The following is a 19,182-nucleotide window of genomic DNA, read 5'->3' as shown; positions in this document are numbered from 1 at the left end:
ACGTGGGAAGGAAAGGAAAGAGTAAAGCAAGAAGAGAGAGAGAGAGAGAGAGAGAGAGAGAGAGAGAGAGGAATGCTTTTTATAACGTCACAAATAATAATAATAATAATAATAATAATAATAATAATAATAATAATAATAATGATAATAATAATAAGAAGAAGAAGAATTCGCTCTCGCTCTCTCAAGTCCTATGCGTCATCTCTCTCTCTCTCTCTCGACCTTTTCCAAACCATAAATAATAGGGAATGATCTTTCTCTCTCTCGCAAGGTGCAGCATCTCTCTCTCTCTCTCTCTCTCTCTCTCTCTCTCTAATAATAATAATAATAACAACAACAAGAAGAAGAAGGAGGAGGAGGAGGAGGAAGAGAAGGAGAAGAAAAAGAAGGAAAAAAGCACACGAAGAAGTAGAAGAAGAAAACACACACACACACACACACACACGCAGCATCATGGCCGTGCATTGATCAATAGCTATAAGATCTATCAAAAGCCAATCCTGTTCATCTTCCCTTTGATTAACTGACTGACTGACTGGGTGGCTGAGTGACTGACTGATTGGGTGACGGATTGGCTGGCTGGCTGACTGACTGGTGGACTGAGTGACTGACTGAATGGCTGGCTGATTGACTGATTGACTAACTGAATGGCTGGCTGACTGACTGAATGACTAACTGGCTGGCTGGCTGAGTGACGGACTGGCTGGTGGGCTGAATACCTAACTGACTGAATGGCTGGCTGACTGGCTGGCTGACTGACTGACTGACTGGGTTACTAACTGACTATCTCCCCCCCTCTCCCGACTCTCTCTCTCTCTCTCTCTCTCTCTCTCTCTCTCTCTCTCTCTCTCTCTCTGCTTACAACGACACCTGACCTTCGAACGGATATAAATATTCCTGAGCCGATGCCCCGACTGCGATGAGGTGCAATGTGTGTGTGTGTGTGTGTGTGTGTGTGGAGAGAGAAAGTGACAACCCAGGAATCGTAGAAAAGTCAGATCAGGCAGAGAGAGTGAGAGAACATAAGAACGTTGGAGTCTGCAAGAGGCCGTTAGGCCGTACGAGGCAGCTCCTTTGAACCTAAGCTCCCGTGTATCTAACCCCACCTAATATCGCTGTCCATGAATTTATCTAATCTATTTCTTAATGTGACAATTGTATTGACACTCACCACATGACTGCTAAGCTTATTCCACTCATCCACAACCCTGTTAGTAAACCAATTTTTATGTCCTTGTTGAATCTGAATTTATCCAGTTTAAACCCATTGCTTCGTGTCCTACCCGGTTCTCTTACCATCAAAACCTTATGAATATCCCCCTTATTAAAGCCCTTCATCCATTTATAAACCTCGATCATGTCTCCACGCACCCTTCGCCTTTCTAGTGAATGCAAGTTTAACTGTTTGAGTCTTTCCTCGTATGGCAAGTTTCTCAACCCCTGAATCATCTTAGTCATCCTCCTCTGCACCGATTCCAACATTTTGATATCCATTCTATAGTTAGGTGACCAGAACTGAACCGCATAGTCAAGATGAGGTCTAATGCTAAATATAGTTTAAGGAAGACTTCGGCGCTTCTGTTGCTTACGCTCCTTGAAATAAATCCCAGTACCCTATTTGCTCGATTTCTAGCTTGAATGCATTGTGCCCTTGGACGGAGATCAGAGCTCACTAAGACCCCTAAATCTCTCTCGCACCCAGACCTGCTTATGAGAGTGTCATTTAAGCAATAGTTGTGTCCTACCTACACTCAGAATACTGCACTCCCCTACATTGAACTCCATCTGCCATTTATCCGCCCCGTCATATAATCTGTTTAGTTCATCCTGGAGAATACTAGTGTCCTGATCCGACTCAATTACTCTACCGATCTTGGTATCATCTGCAAACTTACTGACATCACTACTAATTCCTGTATCTAAGTCATTGATATAAATAATAAACAAAAGTGGAGAGAGAGAGAGAGAGAGAGAGAGAGAGAGAGAGAGAGAGAGAGAGAGAGAGAGAGAGAATGAAAAGCTATTTATACTTATACACATGCACGTAGCTTCACACACTCAAGTAATGGTCAAATTCAAAACCCTTCTCGCCCTTGTCTTCGCTTCTATATCATTTTCTTTGTTTTGCCTTCGTCATCCACCTCCTCCTTCTTCCTTCTTTCTTATCTTTTAACTGTACCTGTAACCTTGTAGCAATCCTGTATCCACTTGCTTGACCTTCGTTTTCACCTTCAAATGGTCATATGCAAAACCCATCTCATTCATTCTCTTTCATCTACGTAACCTTACCAGCATTACAACCCTTCAGACAAACTTCTTCTACTCCTTTTTTACTTCACACTCCTTCTAACTATCGCCCAATAAGTTAGACATCAGTTGTAGGCAAGATGCTGGCGTCTATAATGGCCAGTCACACACGCAGCATCATGGCCGTGCGTTGATCAATAGCTATAAGATCTATCAAAAGCCAATACTGTTCAGCTTCGATTAACTGACTGACTGACTGACTGATTGGGTGAAGGATTGGCTGGCTGGCTGACTGACTGGCTATGTGACTGACAGACTGGTGGGCTGAGTAACTGACTGAATGGCTGGCTGGGTGACTGACTGACTGACTAACTGGGTGACTGACTAATCCTACGTACTTCTGCTTCACACTACTTCTAACTATCGCCCAATAAGTTAGACATCAGTTTTAGGTAAGATTCTGGAGTCTATAGTATAGCCAGGAGCATTCGGGATCATCTAGAGACACACAGCTTGATTCATAACTCGTAACATGGACATCATCATACTATATCACCAGTACCGAGAGATTGACTATAAGGAACATGATCTAGTCGGTAGGGAAGTACTTGCCGGCGGTGACGAGTCCTGTGCGTGATCAAGACCGTGGTGGATTGCATATACACACGAGGGAGGGTTAAGTCATCTTACTATAACACCAGTACCCAGAGACCGACTATGGCAAGCTTCATCTAATCGGTAGTCTACTTGCTGGCGATGGCGAGTCCAGTGCGTGATCAAGACCTCGGTGAACTACATATACACAATCACACAGGCACAGGAAACAATTGCTTAAGGTGCTGACGAGGAAGGAAGGAACGAAGGTAGGAGGAGGAGGAGGAACATGTGTGCGTGGGCGTTGGTGGGAGTGGCTGCTGGCTTGAGAATACGACTCGCCCCATCCCATCCCACTCCTCCCTTCCTCCCATCCCTCCTTCGACTGTGTTTAAATTCCCGGGGTAGTTAACGTCCCAGGAAGCGAGGAAGGGGAACGATAGGAGAGGGAGAACACGTAAAGAGATATCCCATCACACCCCCATCCCATCCTCCCTCGACTGTGTTTAAATTTCCGAGGTAGCTAACGTCCCAGGGAGCAAGGAAAGGGTAGGGAGAACACAGAGGAGTATAGATTTACACCCCATTTCCATCCCTTCTCTCCCTTCTTCCCACCCCCATCCCTTCCTCCCTCCCTCGACTGTGTTTAAATTCCCGAGGTAGTTAACGTCACAGGAAGCGAGGAAGGGAAAGGACGGTGAAGGGAGAATACAGAGAAAATACTTATTAGGTAAAGAGACATCCCATCTCATGCACCCCCATCCGCTTCCCTCCCTTCCTCGACTCTGTTTAAATTCCCGACTGGACCAAGGTAGCCAACGTCCCAGGAAGCGATGCAAGGAAGGACGGTACAGGGAGAAAACAAGGAACAACAACCTGACGTAAGGAAACAAAAGAGAGGAAAAATTAACCACAAACGAAAATAATGGATCAAAGACAATAACGGACTGCAAGGAGGAATAACATAGAGCTCTAGTTGACGAGAAAGGCTGAGCAAATAAAAGGAAGGGAGAAGGACGAGCTGGGAGGAAGAAAGGAGGTGGAAAGCGAAGAAAATGACTACAAGAAAACATAACAAAGGCAGCGGCAGATAGATAAAGAAATAAACAAAATAAAACTCGTATTCCAGAGGTGGAGGAGAGCAAGACCAAAAGAAAACAAGGAAGGAGAAGAAAGGAAACACTTACTACAAGAAAAACAAAGGCCGCGGCAGGTTTAAATTACCACATTCCAGCAGGTGGGCGCAGGTAAGCCCTCCTTCACCTGGGCCCGTCACCGCCTACTAAGACTCTCAACAACATCTTGGCGCGCAATCATACACTATTGGAAAGACTTTCGTGAGATTTTTAAGAATTTCCAGTAGTTTAATGACCCTGGTGGTACTGTGACCCTTCTTCTGTACCGTGAACCTAAAGGAACGCATTGATCTCCTTTTTGGCCTTTGGAAATAGCTGATTGAGAAGCGTCTGAAAGTACTGATCCTATATAGACGCTTACCTCAGCCTCCAGCGTTCCTCTCACGGTCATGCCCACCCCGGGGTCGAACATGACGGTCACTCCGGGTCTGAAGACGAGGGAAGCCCCGCGGGACACCTCCACGTCCTGCGTCACGGTGTACGGGGAGCCTGCCACCCCGCACTCCATCCTCCCAGAGATCCTGCCCCCGAGCCTGCACGCCGCCGCCCCCCTCGCCAGGAGCACGGTCACGGCACATAGCCACACCCACCACATCACCGCACGTCTCATCACTGTCACAACCACTGCAAACGCCCAGCACACACGAAGAACGGCCGCCGTCAACACCCTCCCATCGTCACGCCTTACTCTACACTGCCTGGCGCTGGTTCATGGCTGGCTGTTTACCTGCCCTAGGCGCCAGTGTTGCCAACGCCATCTAGAGCCTCTCCATGGAAACACTCCCACACAAAACCAACTTTAATCCATATCGTAAAGATAATAAGCGAACTTCTATCGAAATAATGCATCTATAAAGCGCCTATATGTCGCTATTGCATCGGAAAACGTAAATATTTAGTGGATTAGCGACTTGAAATTTAAAGAGCGACTGAATCTGCCCTCTCAGAACCTTGGCGACACTGTTTACCTGTCAGCCAGTGTTACCAAGCCCAGCGAGGAGCTCTCCGTACACAAGACATATGACGCTATTTAAACACACTAGCCCGTACTTTTAAACGTCTCGGACTCCCATTGCGAGTATTTCCCAAGGCAACGGAGAAGATTGATCGGATTTTCATGGGTGTTTTTCCGGTTCATGGCCCAGAAGTCGGGTAAAACTCTCACGATAATCCCTAAACAGTAAACGAAAAGACAAGTGACCGGCTATTCGTACTCTTAAACGTATCGGGCTCCCATTAAGAGTATTTCCCAAGGCTACAGAGAAGACTGAAGAGGAGAGAGAAAGGAAGGAAAGGGAAGAGAAGAGAAAGGAAGGGAAGGAAAGAGGAAAGAAAGGAAGGGAAGGGAAGGAAAGAGGAGAGAAAGGAAAGGGAAGGAAGAAGAGAAAGAAAAGGAAGAGAAATAGAAGGAAAGGAAAAGGAAAAGGAGAGAATGGAAAAGAAAGCTCACACACACACACACACACACACACACACACACACACACACACACATACAGCACTTGCTCATGTCGGGAGGGTACCTCCTGGCGAGCGATTACGAGTCCAACACGTGATCAGACCGTGGTGAATTACACACACACACACACACACACACACACACACACACACACACACATCAAGCACTTGCTCATGTCGGGAGGGTACCTCCTGGCGAGCGATTACGAGTCCAACACGTGATCAGACCGTGGTGAATTACACACACACACACACACACACACACACACACACATAAAGCACTTGCTTATGTCGGGAGGGTACCTCCTGGCGAGCGATTACGAGTCCAACACGTGATCAGACCGTGGTGACTTTTACACACACACACACACACACACACACACACACAAACACACCTGGAAAAAGCAAAAGAGAAAGGGAACGGAAGGCTTTCACATGCACCATGCACTAAACGTCTTTGATTCTTACTCGTATAGAAATTTTGGATGAAAAAAGTCAATAAAATTGTGAAATTTTATCTTGTTTTAAAATCAGGTGACTTAAAAGAGGCTCCAGAGAATCGCTGACCATATTTATTTGCGCCAGAGACACACTTTTTTGTAATATATTGGTCTTCAACAATAGTTTGGCTGATTTTCCTTCTATAAGGCGTGGCTAACTAGTTTTGTTAACCATTTTACATCCCTTTCTACGACAGAGTTATATATCTATATATATATATATATATATATATATATATATATATATATATATATATATATATATATATATATATATATATATATATATATATATATATATATATATATATATATATATATATATATATATATATATATATATATATATATATATATATATATATATATATATATATATATATATATATATATATATATATATATATATATATATATATATATATATATATATATATATATATATATATATATATATATATATATATATATATATATATATATATATATATATATATATATATATATATATCAACAAATTAGTCATGTACACGGTGACTCAGCAGTGGTTCACCTTCAAAACAAATAACAAAACTGATAAGGCGCGGGAAACAGCAGACATCTTTAAACCAAGTTTGTTCTCACGTCCCTGTCCAGGTAAAGGTCCACACGTTGCTTTTTTCACGCGGTCTTCGGTATACAACAGTTGTTTAATGCACTTTTCAACGTCTTTTTTTCTCTAACTATCAAGTTTTTATCGGCAAACTTCAAATTGGAGCGGTTATATGCTGAACTTTGAGGAAAAAAATCTATAAGGCGTTGTGGTCGGCTTGACTGACTGATTAAACCTTGTACCCAGGTGACAGCAGGCAGCAGGACGGTGAGGCGATAATATAAGCCGCCGCCAGAACCCACGGCAGGCAGTCCAACGAGACCTTCGCCGCCTCTACGAAATGTTCGCCCGCGCCCCCGCCCTCTTGCTGCTGCTGGCGGCCCTTGCTGGGTGCTCCGCCGCCGCCAGACTGGACGTGAGTATGCTTGTTAATGCATCAGGTAAAGGCAGCTTGGGGTCATCCCTGTAAATGGCGAGGAAATGTATTTGTGTCGAGTGGAAGGTGGACGAATGATTGTTGGAGGACGTTGGGGAATGCCTTTGTATATAATGTAATGGGCTATTACCTATAACTTAGGGACAGATAGACTAATTGTTATTGTTGGAGAATGCTGGGAAAGGTATCTGTACGCACTGCGGAGGGCTATGAAATAACTTATGCTCAAGAGACAGATGCTTTCCCAATGGGTCCTGTTTCGCACGCCTCCCAACTCGTCTCGTCCCTTCCTCTCCCTCCCTGCAGGTGTCTGGCACGGACCTAACGTATAACGGGGAGAAAGTGTTCCTTATCGGGGCCAACTACGCCTGGCTCAACTACGGCAACGACTTTGGCAACGGCGGCTATTCAACAACGCTGGAGAATTGGCTGCAGGAGATCGGGGCCTCTGGCGGCAACTCTGTCCGTAAGTTGGATTTACAAAAAGTTACAAAGATTGCTTCAGAGTACACAGACCTTAGGTATGGTTCCTATTAAGCGGTCTGCCCTTGAACTAAATGAAACTATATCAAAATGCACTGGTCACAGGGACTTTGAATGATAAATTGAAGGAAGTGGCGGTCGAGACTGAGAGACAGACACCCAGAGACAGACAGACAGACACAGACATACATACAGACGAGACAGACATACACAGACTAACCGCCCCCTGTCCCTCTCCTTCGCCAGGCGTCTGGGTGCACGTGGAGGGCTACAGCACGCCCGCCTTTGACAGCAATGGCTACGTGACCGCCTGCGACAACACGGGCCAGTTTGAGAGTGACATTCGTCGCTTCCTGGACGTCGCTCAGGAAAACGACATTCTGGTAACGCTGGCCATGTGGAACGGAGCCTACATCACCAACCAGTTTGCCATTGACCTGATCTGGGACGACTCCAAGCTGGATTCCTACATCGCAAACTGCCTCAATGTGAGTTACTGTCAGTATGTTAGCTAGTTCGTACGCGTGCATGCACCATTCCTGCCAATTAGTACGCTTAATGTATGAGGGAAGGGTACTGGCAAAGCTCTTCGTCTTCAATGCCTTTCCCTAACGTGTTCCACTCCCTTGCAGAGCCTGATGAACACGATCAAGGGTCACCCTGCCCTGGGAGCCTTCGAAGCTGTCAACGAGCCCGAGGGATCCATCTTGGTGTGTATGTTCGCGTGGTGGTGGTGGGTGTGGGTGAGGTGGTGTGTGTGTGTGTGTGGGGTGGGTGGGGGGAGAGGGAAAAGTCATTCACCATGGTCTGATTACGTGGTAGACTCGCGATTGGTTGGTCTGAGCACACACACACACACACACACACACACACACACACACACACACACACACACACACACACACACTAAAAAGTTACCCCTGTATAAATCCCGAACTCCTACGAAAGCCTTGTCAAATGTGAGTGCTTGGGGGGCGAAATGTTTTTTTACAATATGGCCCATGGTATAGTAGGGGGCTTATCCTGCATGCTGGCATAAAACATTTCCATTACCTGTCTTAAGTTGTTATTTAGTTCCCCGTGTTCCATGTAATATATTCCGCCTACCTCTCGGCCTGCAGGTGGAGAGCAACAGTGAGCCTTGCTATGACACGGAGACGATTGGCACGAGCGGGGCAGGCTGGACGGGCAAGGCCATCCCCATGGAGAGGTAAACCCCGCGAGGGAGAGAGAAGAAACTGTTATAGGCTGTCCAACAATTACTCCATAGATTTTGTTGCTGTTGTTGTTGTTACAGAAAATGAAGCAGCTCAACGGCAAAAAAAAAGTAATAATGAGAGAAAAAAGTCCGCTAAACACTGTCCAAGAGGTTAACGCCCCCCCCCCCCTCTCTCTCTCTCTTCCTTCTCTCCTCTTAGATACCTTCGCTTCATCGGCCGTCAAAACGCAGCTGTCCGCGCCATTGACCCAGAAACTCTTATTACTCTGGGCTCCTGGGGTAAGTACACACACACACACACACGCACACACACACACACACACACACACACACACACACACACACACACACATCGAATTATCTAGTATCACATGCAGGTCATATCCCTCAGAGTGACGCCTTCTATAAAACACCTACAACCACTATATACCGATTGTTATTATTACCATTATTATTATTATATGTGAATCTCTACCTCTCCCTCCTCCTTCTCCTTCCATGGTCTCTCTCCCTCGCAGGTCAGTTCCCGCAGAGTGACGCTTTCTACAACACCCGCAACCACTACTCCGACCATTGCCTCACCTTGGCGTCCGGAACCTCCAACTCCGTGCTCGACTTTTATCAGATGCACGCCTATGCCTGGGGCGACACGTGGAGTCCCAACGCGCCCTTCACCGTGAGTTACGCCCATGGGTTTGTAGGAATATATACGTCTCGGGACTTCACCATTCTCTTCCTCCTTCTCACCACGCCACAGTTATATATATACGCACCATCTTCCTCCTCCTCCTCTTCGTCCTTCCCTTCAGCTAATACTGTTTCCTCTTCCTCCTATTCCTCCTCGTTCTCGTCCATCTCTTTTCATTCCTTCAGCCTACCCTACATCCCTACAGCCTTCCCCTCTCCCGTAGGTCAACGCCGGGGACTACCTCCTGGACAAGCCTATCGTGATCGGTGAATATGCGTCTGTCTGCGCTGAGCCGGGCGACACCCTGGGTGACCTCTACACCTACGCTTACGAGCACGGCTACAGCGTGAGTATACGGCGTGGTAGTGACGTGCTAGACTCCTAGAGCCTCGAGGAGTGTGTTTGAGAGATTTCAGGGTTAAAGTAATGAAGGGAAGTGTTTGGTTCGGGCTGTTACGAAGACACTGTGTTGGACTGTGAAATCGGCTCTAAGTCCTTTGATGACGCCTACGAGCACGGCTACAACGCGAGTATGCGACGTGATAGCAATGAAATACTCTCCCTCGGGCGCCGGTATATTTAAGGCACTTAGGTTCTTCCACCCTCCATTTATATTTGTTTATCTGTGCAGGGAGGCTGGAGCTGGCACTACACGGCTACCGGGGATTGCTCCGACACGCGAGAGACTCAGCAACAATACCTGTCCACTCTGTCAGGCCGCACGGACCACGGCACGGTTGACTTCGTGGTGGGTTAGTGGTCTCAAGGCCCACTGTACACCGCCATTGGAAGCTGTGAGCCCTGTACCCAGAAGCCAGCAACGTCACCCTAGCACATTCATTAACTTAGTAGCTTTTTTGGCTTTTCAACTCCAGTTAGTGTTGGGTTTTCACAGTTAAGTCTACATACATATTACAAACTCTGTCGTACAAAGTGATGTAAAATGATCAATAAAACCAATTAGCCACGCCTTGAAAATACAAAAAAAGGACAAATTAGCCAAACTATTGTTGAAGACCAGTAAGTTAAGAAAAAGTGTATCTCTGGCGCATATTAATATGGTAAATAATAACTCTGAGCCTCTTCCGTATGTCTCTCAGGCAGTCAGGGTTACAGAGATATACTGCCCCCTTCCATATGTCTCTCAGGCAGTCAGGGTTACAGAGATATACTGCCCCCTTCCATATGTCTCTCAGGCAGTCAGGGTTACAGAGATATACTGCCCCCTTCCATATGTCTCTCAGGCAGTCAGGGTTACAGAGATATACTGCCCCCTTCCATATGTCTCTCAGGCAGTCAGGGTTACAGAGATATACTGCCCCCTTCCATATGTCTCTCAGGCAGTCAGGGTTACAGAGATATACTGCCCCCATCTTTACATTTAAGTTGTAATGGCAGTGTAAGGCAGCAGATGTTAAAACAAGATAAAATTTTCGTGATATAATTGACTTTTATTTCCTTTATCCAATATTTCCATCAAGGACGTTTAGTGCATGGTGAATGTGAAACCCTTCCTTTGCTTCTTTCTCTTGCTTCTTCCAGGTGTGTGTGTGTGTGTGTGTGTGTGTGTGTGTGTGTGTGTGTGTGTGTGTGTGTGTGTGTGTGTGTGTGTGTGTGTGTGTGTGTGTGTGTGTGTGTGTGTGTGTGTGTGTGTGTGTGTGTGTGTGTGTGTGTGTGTGTGTGTGTTTTAGATACGTCTCCACCAATATTTATTTCGTTGGCATCACAGAGTGTGATGGCAGCTACCCCTGCCATTCCGCAGGCTGATGTCACGTGCACCTCCTGGGATAGTGTGTGTGTGTGTGTGTGTGTGTGTGTGTGTGTGTGTGTGTGTGTGTGTGTAATTCACCACGGCCTGATCACGAGCTGGACTCGCAATCGCGAGCAAGTACCCTCCCGGCATGAGCACTGAGTAACCGAATACTCATTATAGTCGATCTCTGGGTCCCGCCCACGGGTGTGTGGGCGACAGTCGGGCTGTGTCCCGCCCACGGGTGTGAGGTGACAGTGTATCCCGCCCACGGGTGTGTGGGTGACAGTCGGGGTTGTTTCCCGCCCACGGCGACAAAGGCCCGTTCCTCCGTAAGGGGGAAATCACACAAGAAGAAGTGTGTCCCGCCAACGCGTGTGAGGTGACAGTCTGTTCCGACCACGGGTGACTGTGTGGGTGACAGTCGGGTCTGTGTCCCGACCACGGATGACTGTGTGGGTGACAGTCGGGGCTGTGTCCCGCCCACGGGTGTGAGGGTGACGGTGTGTCCCGCTCACGGGTGTGAGGGTGTCCCGCTCACGGGTGTGGGTGTGACAGTCTCGCGGTATTTTCAGGCAGCACACGATGAAGTAAAGGCAGCATGACGGGGTTGGGGCCGCCGTGTTGTGGGCTGGGGAGGCACAGTAACAGCCGTACATACATGTGTCAGGTCTACGTAGGCACAATGGACACAAGGAGAGGCTAAAGCAGGGGCAGGTGTGGGAGAGGGAAGAAATCTGTTGGCCTGCCCTTCACCATGCAACACTGCGACCCCTGGAAAGGTCTCGCAGTGTAGATTGAGGCAAAGTTCAACACGAGGGAAAGACTTCAGCTGGCGGCGGCGGCCTCTCGTGGCTGTCTCGTGCCTCCTCAGGGCTTACTCAGTCATCACCACGGCCTGTTACGGTCTCCCATTTTACCTCACACGTACTTAGGCTTTCACAGCTATGCCAGGGTTCCCTATGACATGAAATACGCCTGAAACACACAGCAGAGACGGTGGTTAGTGTGAGGGTCGCGTGCCAGGATCGTCTCCACGAGCCGGACGAGGTGAGCGAACGTTCCCACGAGACTTTACAGGCAGGCGAAGTGTACTTTGTTTTCAGGACGCGGAAAAAAGCCTCTGGAGGGTCGTAGAGGCTGAAATGTGCACTCAGGCACACATAAAGTCACGTGACAAGGTAAACAAGGTCAAGAGGTTTCAAGGAATTGGTGACGATGAGAGTTGAGGGCTCCCAAATTTCTTGAGATGAGACGAGCGAAGCTTACCGCCGTTTGTGTTTAACACTCCCTCGCTTGCGTTGCTGTCCAGCCACCAGAGACACGACAGGAAACCGTCCCACTGAAGAGGAAGAGGAGGATCTCTGAAAAGTAGTCAAGCGTTGCCAGCACCAGCGTCGCTGTTCTCCGTGCCACTCTGGGCTTGCTCGGAAGAGGCTCTGGCGGGCGTGTCTGAAGGTCGTGGGCGGCGGACACTCCTACAGGACACAGCAGCCTTCAGAGCTCCGGACGATGCCCTGCAGTGTGTCAAAATTTGCCTCGGCTGTTCACGCCGGGGTGGGTGGGTGCTTTGGGCGGGGAGGCCGCGGGTGGCTGAAACACTGGCGAGGGGGCACTGGCTAGAGGCGGGGGAGGCGCCGAGGGACTCCCAGGGGCTGTGTCCCGCCCACAGGAGCTGTGTCCCGCCCACGGGTGTGTGGCTGACAGTCGGGGTTGTGTTCCGCCAACGGGTGTGTGGGTGACAGTCGGGGTTGTGTTCCGCCAACGGGTGTGTGGGTGACAGTCGGGGTTGTGTTCCGCCCACGGGTGTGTGGCTGACAGTCGGGGTTGTGTTCCGCCAACGGGTGTGGGTGACAGTCTTGGTTGTGTTCCGCCAACGGGTGTGTGGGTGACAGTCTGGGTTGTGTTCCGCCACGGGTGTGGGGGACAGTCGGGGTTGTGTTCCGCCAACGGGTGTGTGGGTGACAGTCGGGGTTGTGTTCCGCCCACGGGTGTGTGGCTGACAGTCGGGGTTGTGTTCCGCCAACGGGTGTGTGGGTGACAGTCGGGGTTGTGTTCCGCCAACGGGTGTGTGGCTGACAGTCGGGGTTGTGTTCCGCCAACGGATGTGTGGGTGAGTCTTGGCTGTGTCCCGCCCACGGGTGTGTGGCTGACAGTCGGGGTTGTGTTCCGCCAACGGATGTGTGGGTGAGTCTTGGCTGTGTCCCGCCCACGGGTGTGTGGGTGACAGTCTGGGCTGTGTCCCGCCCACGGGTGTGTGGGTGACAGTCGGGGCTGTGTCCCGCCCACGGGTGTGTGGGTGAGTCTTGGCTGTGTCCCGCCCACGGGTGTGTGGGTGACAGTCTGGGCTGTGTCCCGCCGACGGGTGTGTGGGTGACAGTCGGGGCTGTGTCCCGCCCACGGGTGTGGGTGACGGTCTGGGCTGTGTTCCGCTCACGGGTGTGTGGGTGACAGTCTGGGCTGTGTCCCGCCCACGGGTGCGTGGATGAGTCTTGGCTGTGTCCCGCCCACGGGTGTGTGGATGAGTCTTGGCTGTGTCCCGCCCACGGGTGTGTGGATGAGTCTTGGGTGTGTCCCGCCCACGGGTGTGTGGGTGACAGTCTGGGCTGTGTCCCGCCCACGGGTGTGTGGGTGATAGTCTGGGCTGTGTCCCGCCCACGGGTGTGGGTGACAGTCGGGACTGTGTTCCGCTCACGGGTGTGTGGGTGACAGTCTGGGCTGTGTCCCGCCCACGGGTGTGTGGGTGACAGTCTGGACTGTGTTCCGCCCACGGGTGTGTGGGTGACAGTCTGGGCTGTGTCCCGCCCACGGGTGTGTGGGTCCCGCCCACGGATGTGTGGATGAGTCTTGGCTGTGTCCCGACCAGCCCTGAAGGAGTGATGACCCCCTGGGGGGGATGCACGCCGACTGCCCACATCGGGATTCGAACCAGGCCCGCAGAGTCTTTGATAGCCACGCCAAGCTTTGCACGGCGGGGCGTGCTCACAAACACCTCCCTGTAGCCACGCCAAGCTTTGCACGGCGGGGCGTGCTCACAAACACCTCCCTGTAGCCACGCCAAGCTTTGCACGGCGGGGCGTGCTCACAAACACCTCCCTGTAGCCACGCCAAGCTTTGCACGGCGGGGCGTGCTCACAAACACCTCCCTGTAGCCACGCCAAGCTTTGCACGGCGGGACGTGCTCACAAACACCTCCCTGTAGCCACGCCAAGCTTTGCACGGCGGGACGGGCTCACAAACACCTTGTAGCCACGCATCCTCCTCCTCTCAGGCTCGGGAGATAAGGCGTGGAGAGCAGCATGTGTCGTTAGCTCCTCCTCACATTGATTTCAAGGTTATTTTATTAATTTTCAGCAACTTTTCCTGATAACTAATATTTTAAATCAACAAATTAGTCATGTACCCGTTCAGTGACCCAGGAAAATGATAAGGCGCGGGAAACAACAGTCATCTACGCACGGCTGTTCTCACGTCCCTGTCAGGCCAAGGTCTGCATGCTGCTTTCACGGTCTTTGTTATACTACAGTTGTTTGATGCACTTTTCAACGCCGTTTTTCTCTAATTATCAAGCTTTTAATCGGCAAACCTCAAATTGGAGTCATGTACCTCCGCGGTGCTACATTGAACTTAAAGGAAAAACAACAAAATCTATAAGGCGTCGGGGTCGGATTGACTGACTGATTAAACCTGTACTCAGCAACAGTATGCACGTGCAAAGGTCACCGGCAGCAGGACGGTGAGGCGATGATATAATCTGCCGCCAGAACCCCCGGCAGGCATTCCGACGAGACCTTCCCCGCCACTGCGAAATGCTCCCCCGCGCCCCCGCCCTCCTGCTGCTGCTGGCGGCCCTTGTCGGGTGCTCCGCCGCCGCCAGACTGGCCGTGAGTATACTTATTAATGCATCAGGTAAAGGCAGGCTGTGGTCATCCCGGTAAGTGGCGAGGAAATGCATTCGTGCCGAGTGGAAGGTGGACGAATCATTGGAGGAGGACGTTGGGAAAGGCTCTTGTATGTATTGCACTGGGATATGATCTAATTTATATAGAGACATATCGACTATAATTATTGGTAGAGGAATTTGGGAAAGGCCTTTGTATGCACTGGATTGGGCTATATGAAATAACTAATGGTAAAGAGAGTTAAGAGACAAATGCTTTCCAAAAGGGTCTTGTTTCGCACGACTCCCAACCCGTCTCGTCCCTTCCTCGCCCTCTCTGCAGGTGAATGGCATGGACCTGACCTACAACGGGGAGAAGGTGTTCCTCATCGGGTCGAGCCTCGCCTATAATAACTACGGCAACGACTTTGGCAACGGCGCCGACTCGACCACGCTGGAGACTTGGGTGCAGGAGATCAGCGAGGCCGGCGGCAACTCTGTCCGTAAGTTAGATTTACAGAGTTACAAAGATTGTTTCAGAGCACACAGGCCATAGGTATGGTTCATATTAATTAAGCGGTCTGCCCTTGAACTAAATGAAGATATATAAAAAAAAATGGTCAACGAGACTTCGCATTTCAACTTTAGCGAATAACAAAGTGAAGGAAGTGGCGGTCGAGATTGAGAGACAGACACCCAGAGACAGACAGACAGACACAGACATACATACAGACGAGACAGACAGACATAGACTAACCAACCCCTATCCCTCTCCTTCGCCAGGCGTCTTTACCCACGCAGATGGCTACAGCACGCCCGCCTTTGACGACTTAGGCTACGTGACCGCCTGCGACCTCACGGGCGATTTTGAGAGTGACATTCTTCACTTCCTGGACGTAGCTCAAGAAAACAACCTTCTGGTAACGCTGGTCATGTGGAACGGCTGGTCCACCAATCAGATTGGCATGGGGCTGATCCTGGAAGACGACAAGCTGGATTCCTACATCGAAAACTGCCTCAATGTGAGTTACTGCCGCTGGCTTTCGCGAGGGAAGGATAGAAAGATTGTTTGGTACCAGTTCTTGCATGGCAGCTTCCGACTAGCACTCATTCCTATATATAACTTACTGCATGGGGATGGTTTTGTGGGTGCGGCGCTCTGTTCGCCACGGACATAAAGAAAGGAAGTCGAGAGTTTGATTCCCAGTATATGGCAGCCTCCACTTAATCTTCACTCCTGTACCTCATAACAGTCTGAAGAGAAGCGAAATAGTCGAGCCATGCAGGGTATGTTAGCTAGTTCATACGCACCATCAGTGTCAGTCAGTACGCCTAATGTATGAGGGAAGAATACTGGCATAGCTTTCAGCGCCATAGGTTTTCCGTAATGCCTTTCTCTAACGTGTTCCACTCCCTTGCAGAGCCTGATTACCACGATCAAGGGTCACCCCGCACTGGCAGCCTTCGAGTCTGTCACCGAGCCCGAGGCATCCTTCTTGGTGTGTATATGGTGGTGATAGTGGGGGAGGGGGGAGAGAGGGAGAGTCACGCACCATGGTCTGATTACGTGACAGACTCGCGATCGGTTGGCCAAAAAAGAGGTGAAATGCGTTCTCATGAGTGTTTTCTAGAGCTCATGGTACAAAAGCATTATCAGACTCCCTCCAGGGTCAAAAAGCTACCCCCGTCAAGGCCCACAACTCCTACGAAATCCTTGTTGATTGTGAGTGCTTGAGATACGAAATGTTTAGTACTATGGGCCAAAGTATAGTAGGGGGCTTATCCTGTTGGCTAAGAACACTCCCATTACCTGTCTGAAGTTCTTTTTTAGTTCCCCGTGTCCAGATAATATAGTCCGCCTATCTCGGCATGCAGATTGAAGCCAGCGTTGAGCCTTGCTATGACACGACGATGCTCGGCAATAACGGAGGAGGCTGGATGGGCAACAATATCCCCATTGAAAGGTGAACCCCAGTTGGAGGTGACGTGTGTGTGTGTGTGTGTGTGTGAGTGTGTGTGTGTGTGTGTGTGGAGATAAAGTTTTGCATAAATATTCTCGTTTTAGGTTGGCGACGGAAATGAAAGGGATGAAGGGATAGGTTCTGGTGAAGGCGTGACATGGAGAGGATGGGAAGGATGTTTTTAATTTTTTTTTATTTTACAAAGGGAGTAATGGAAGGATGAGAGAGAGAGAGAGAGAGAGAGAGAGAGAGAGAGAGAGAGAGAGAGAGAGAGAGAGAGAGAGAGAGAGAGAGAGAGAGAGAGAGAGAGGTCCCCTCCCCCCCCTTTAACATCCAGCCTCTCTTTTTCTTCTTTCCTCAGATATCTTAACTTCATCGCCCGTCAAAACGCGGCTGTTCGCGCTATTGACCCAGAAACTCTGATCACTGTGGGCGCCTGGAGTAAGTACACACACACACACACACACACACACACACACATCGAATTATCCAGTATCAATATTGTTTAATGGTCTATTCTTTATTTTATGCACTTCTTTGATAATTATCTGTTTTATATTTGCTGCCATGCGAAGAAAAGCGTATATCATTATCAATATTGTGTGTGTTATTATATTGCATGCATCTCTCTCTCTCTCTCTCTCTCTCTCTCTCTCTCTCTCTCTCTCTCTCTCTCTCTCTCTCCCTTGCAGGCCAGTTCCCTCAGAGTGATGCTTTTTACAACATCCACATCCACTATTCCGAATATTATCATCACTGTTTTTATTGTGTTTTCTCTTTGTCTCCCTCCTCCTGTCTCTCGCTTGCAGACCAGTTTTCTGCGAGCGACGCATTCTCCAACACACGCAACTACTATAAAGATGAGTGCCTCGTCTTGGCGTCCGGAAGCGAAGGGTCTGTGCTCGACTTTTATCAGCTGCATACCTTAAGTTTGGAAGGTCATTGGACTGAAAACGCGCCCTTCACCGTGAGTTGTCCCAGTGGGTTTTCAAGAGTATACGTCCATCTCTTTCTTCACCCTTTTCCTCCTCCTTCCTAGCACGCCACAGTCATATATCTACACACTGTCTTTCTACTCCTAGCTCCTCTTCGTCCATCTCTTATCATATCCTCAGCTAATACTGTTTCCTCTTCCTCCTACTCCTCCTCGTTCTCGTGCGTCTCTTTTCATTCCTTCACCCAACCTTACAGCCTACCCCACAGCCTACTCTACATTCCTACAGCCTTCCCCTCTCCCATAGGTTGACGCCGAGGACTACCTTCTGGACAAGCCCCTCGTGCTCGGTTCATTTTCGTCTGTCTGCTCCGAGAACAACACCCTGGGTGAGCTCTTCACCTACGCCTACGAGCACGGCTACAGCGTGAGTATACGACGTGGTAGAGCCTCCATGAGTGTGTTAGAGGGATGTCAAGGGATAAGTAATGAAGTGGGGTGGTGATGACTAAATCCTTACAATGATATAATGATGACGCCCACGAGCATGGCTACAGCGCGAGTAGATATACGACGTGGTAGCGATGAAAGTCTCGCTTAGACGCTGATATGCTTAAGAATATGGCCCTTAAGTTCTTTCATCCTCCATTTATCTTTTTAGGGAGGCTGGAGTTGGCAGTACTCGGCGGATGATGATTGCTCCGACACGCCCGAGACTCAGCAACAATACCTGTCCGTTCTGGAAGGCCGCACAGACCACGGCACGGTTGACATCGTGGTGGGTTAGTGGTCTCAAGGCCCACTGTACACCGCCACGCCGTGAGCCCGGCACCCAGAAGCCAGCAACGTCACCCTGTCACATTTTTTAACAGTTATGTAGCTAGGTTGGCTTTTTAATTCAAGTTTTGCAGTCTTTTGTAAGATAAAGCTCCGGCCATCACAGCCTGCATGATAAAGTCACCAAATGGGGGGATCCCGCGTGGTCCCGTGGTAGAGTCTCGGCCTTGAGCTTCGGCGGGTTGCTAGGGCGTGGGTTCGAGACCTATCCCGTGCCATGGGGATGGAAAGGTGGGCTCTTTCCGACACCCTCAGCCCCGTTGTTGAGCCTCCTCCTTGAAAAGAATTGGGTATATCTCTACCAGCCGTCTGGGGGATTGCGCGGCATGCACCGCCTTCCTCCATTGGGGTCTATCCCCAACGAAATACCAAAAAAAAAAAAGTCACAAAATTATAAAGCAAAATACATTTTCACGATTTGATTGACTTTTATTAATTTCATCCTATATTTCTTTACTTAGCAAGAAT

The 19,182-nt window shown here is 49.3% G+C and overlaps 3 protein-coding genes across 14 annotated transcripts in view; 2 read left to right on the top strand and 1 right to left on the bottom strand.

Moving 5' to 3' along the window:
* Positions 1-4,678, bottom strand: part of LOC126997715 (protein bark beetle-like) — a 53,986-nt gene extending 49,308 nt beyond the window's left edge. For all 12 annotated transcript variants that reach the window (XR_007752299.1, XR_007752300.1, XM_050858957.1 and 9 more), the window contains exon 1: positions 4,339-4,678. Coding sequence is in view for 10 of the 12 variants with exons in the window: in XM_050858957.1 (XP_050714914.1) it covers positions 4,339-4,587 (249 nt within the window). In the remaining 2 variants the exon portion in view is untranslated. The remainder of the gene's footprint in view (positions 1-4,338) is intronic.
* Positions 4,679-6,774: 2,096 nt separating this feature from the next.
* Positions 6,775-10,796, top strand: LOC126997713 (mannan endo-1,4-beta-mannosidase-like). Its single transcript, XM_050858955.1, has 9 exons — positions 6,775-6,941; positions 7,269-7,428; positions 7,692-7,933; positions 8,078-8,155; positions 8,567-8,655; positions 8,864-8,943; positions 9,183-9,340; positions 9,576-9,698; positions 9,984-10,796. The coding sequence occupies exons 1-9, from the start codon at positions 6,867-6,869 to the stop codon at positions 10,107-10,109; spliced, it is 1,131 nt and encodes a 376-aa protein (XP_050714912.1). The 5' UTR covers positions 6,775-6,866; the 3' UTR covers positions 10,110-10,796.
* A 4,056-nt stretch (positions 10,797-14,852) lies between these two features.
* On the top strand, positions 14,853-19,134 carry LOC126997765 (mannan endo-1,4-beta-mannosidase-like). Its single transcript, XM_050859002.1, has 9 exons — positions 14,853-14,986; positions 15,326-15,485; positions 15,766-16,004; positions 16,404-16,481; positions 16,858-16,946; positions 17,305-17,384; positions 17,753-17,910; positions 18,185-18,304; positions 18,539-19,134. Exons 1-9 carry the CDS (start codon positions 14,912-14,914, stop codon positions 18,662-18,664), a joined length of 1,125 nt encoding a protein of 374 aa, XP_050714959.1. The 5' UTR covers positions 14,853-14,911; the 3' UTR covers positions 18,665-19,134.
* The last annotated feature ends 48 nt before the right edge of the window (positions 19,135-19,182 follow it).

This window comes from Eriocheir sinensis, chromosome 12 (genome assembly GCF_024679095.1).
Source record: "Eriocheir sinensis breed Jianghai 21 chromosome 12, ASM2467909v1, whole genome shotgun sequence".
Lineage (NCBI taxonomy): Eukaryota > Metazoa > Arthropoda > Malacostraca > Decapoda > Varunidae > Eriocheir > Eriocheir sinensis.
This window is presented reverse-complemented; position numbering and strand designations above follow the sequence as displayed.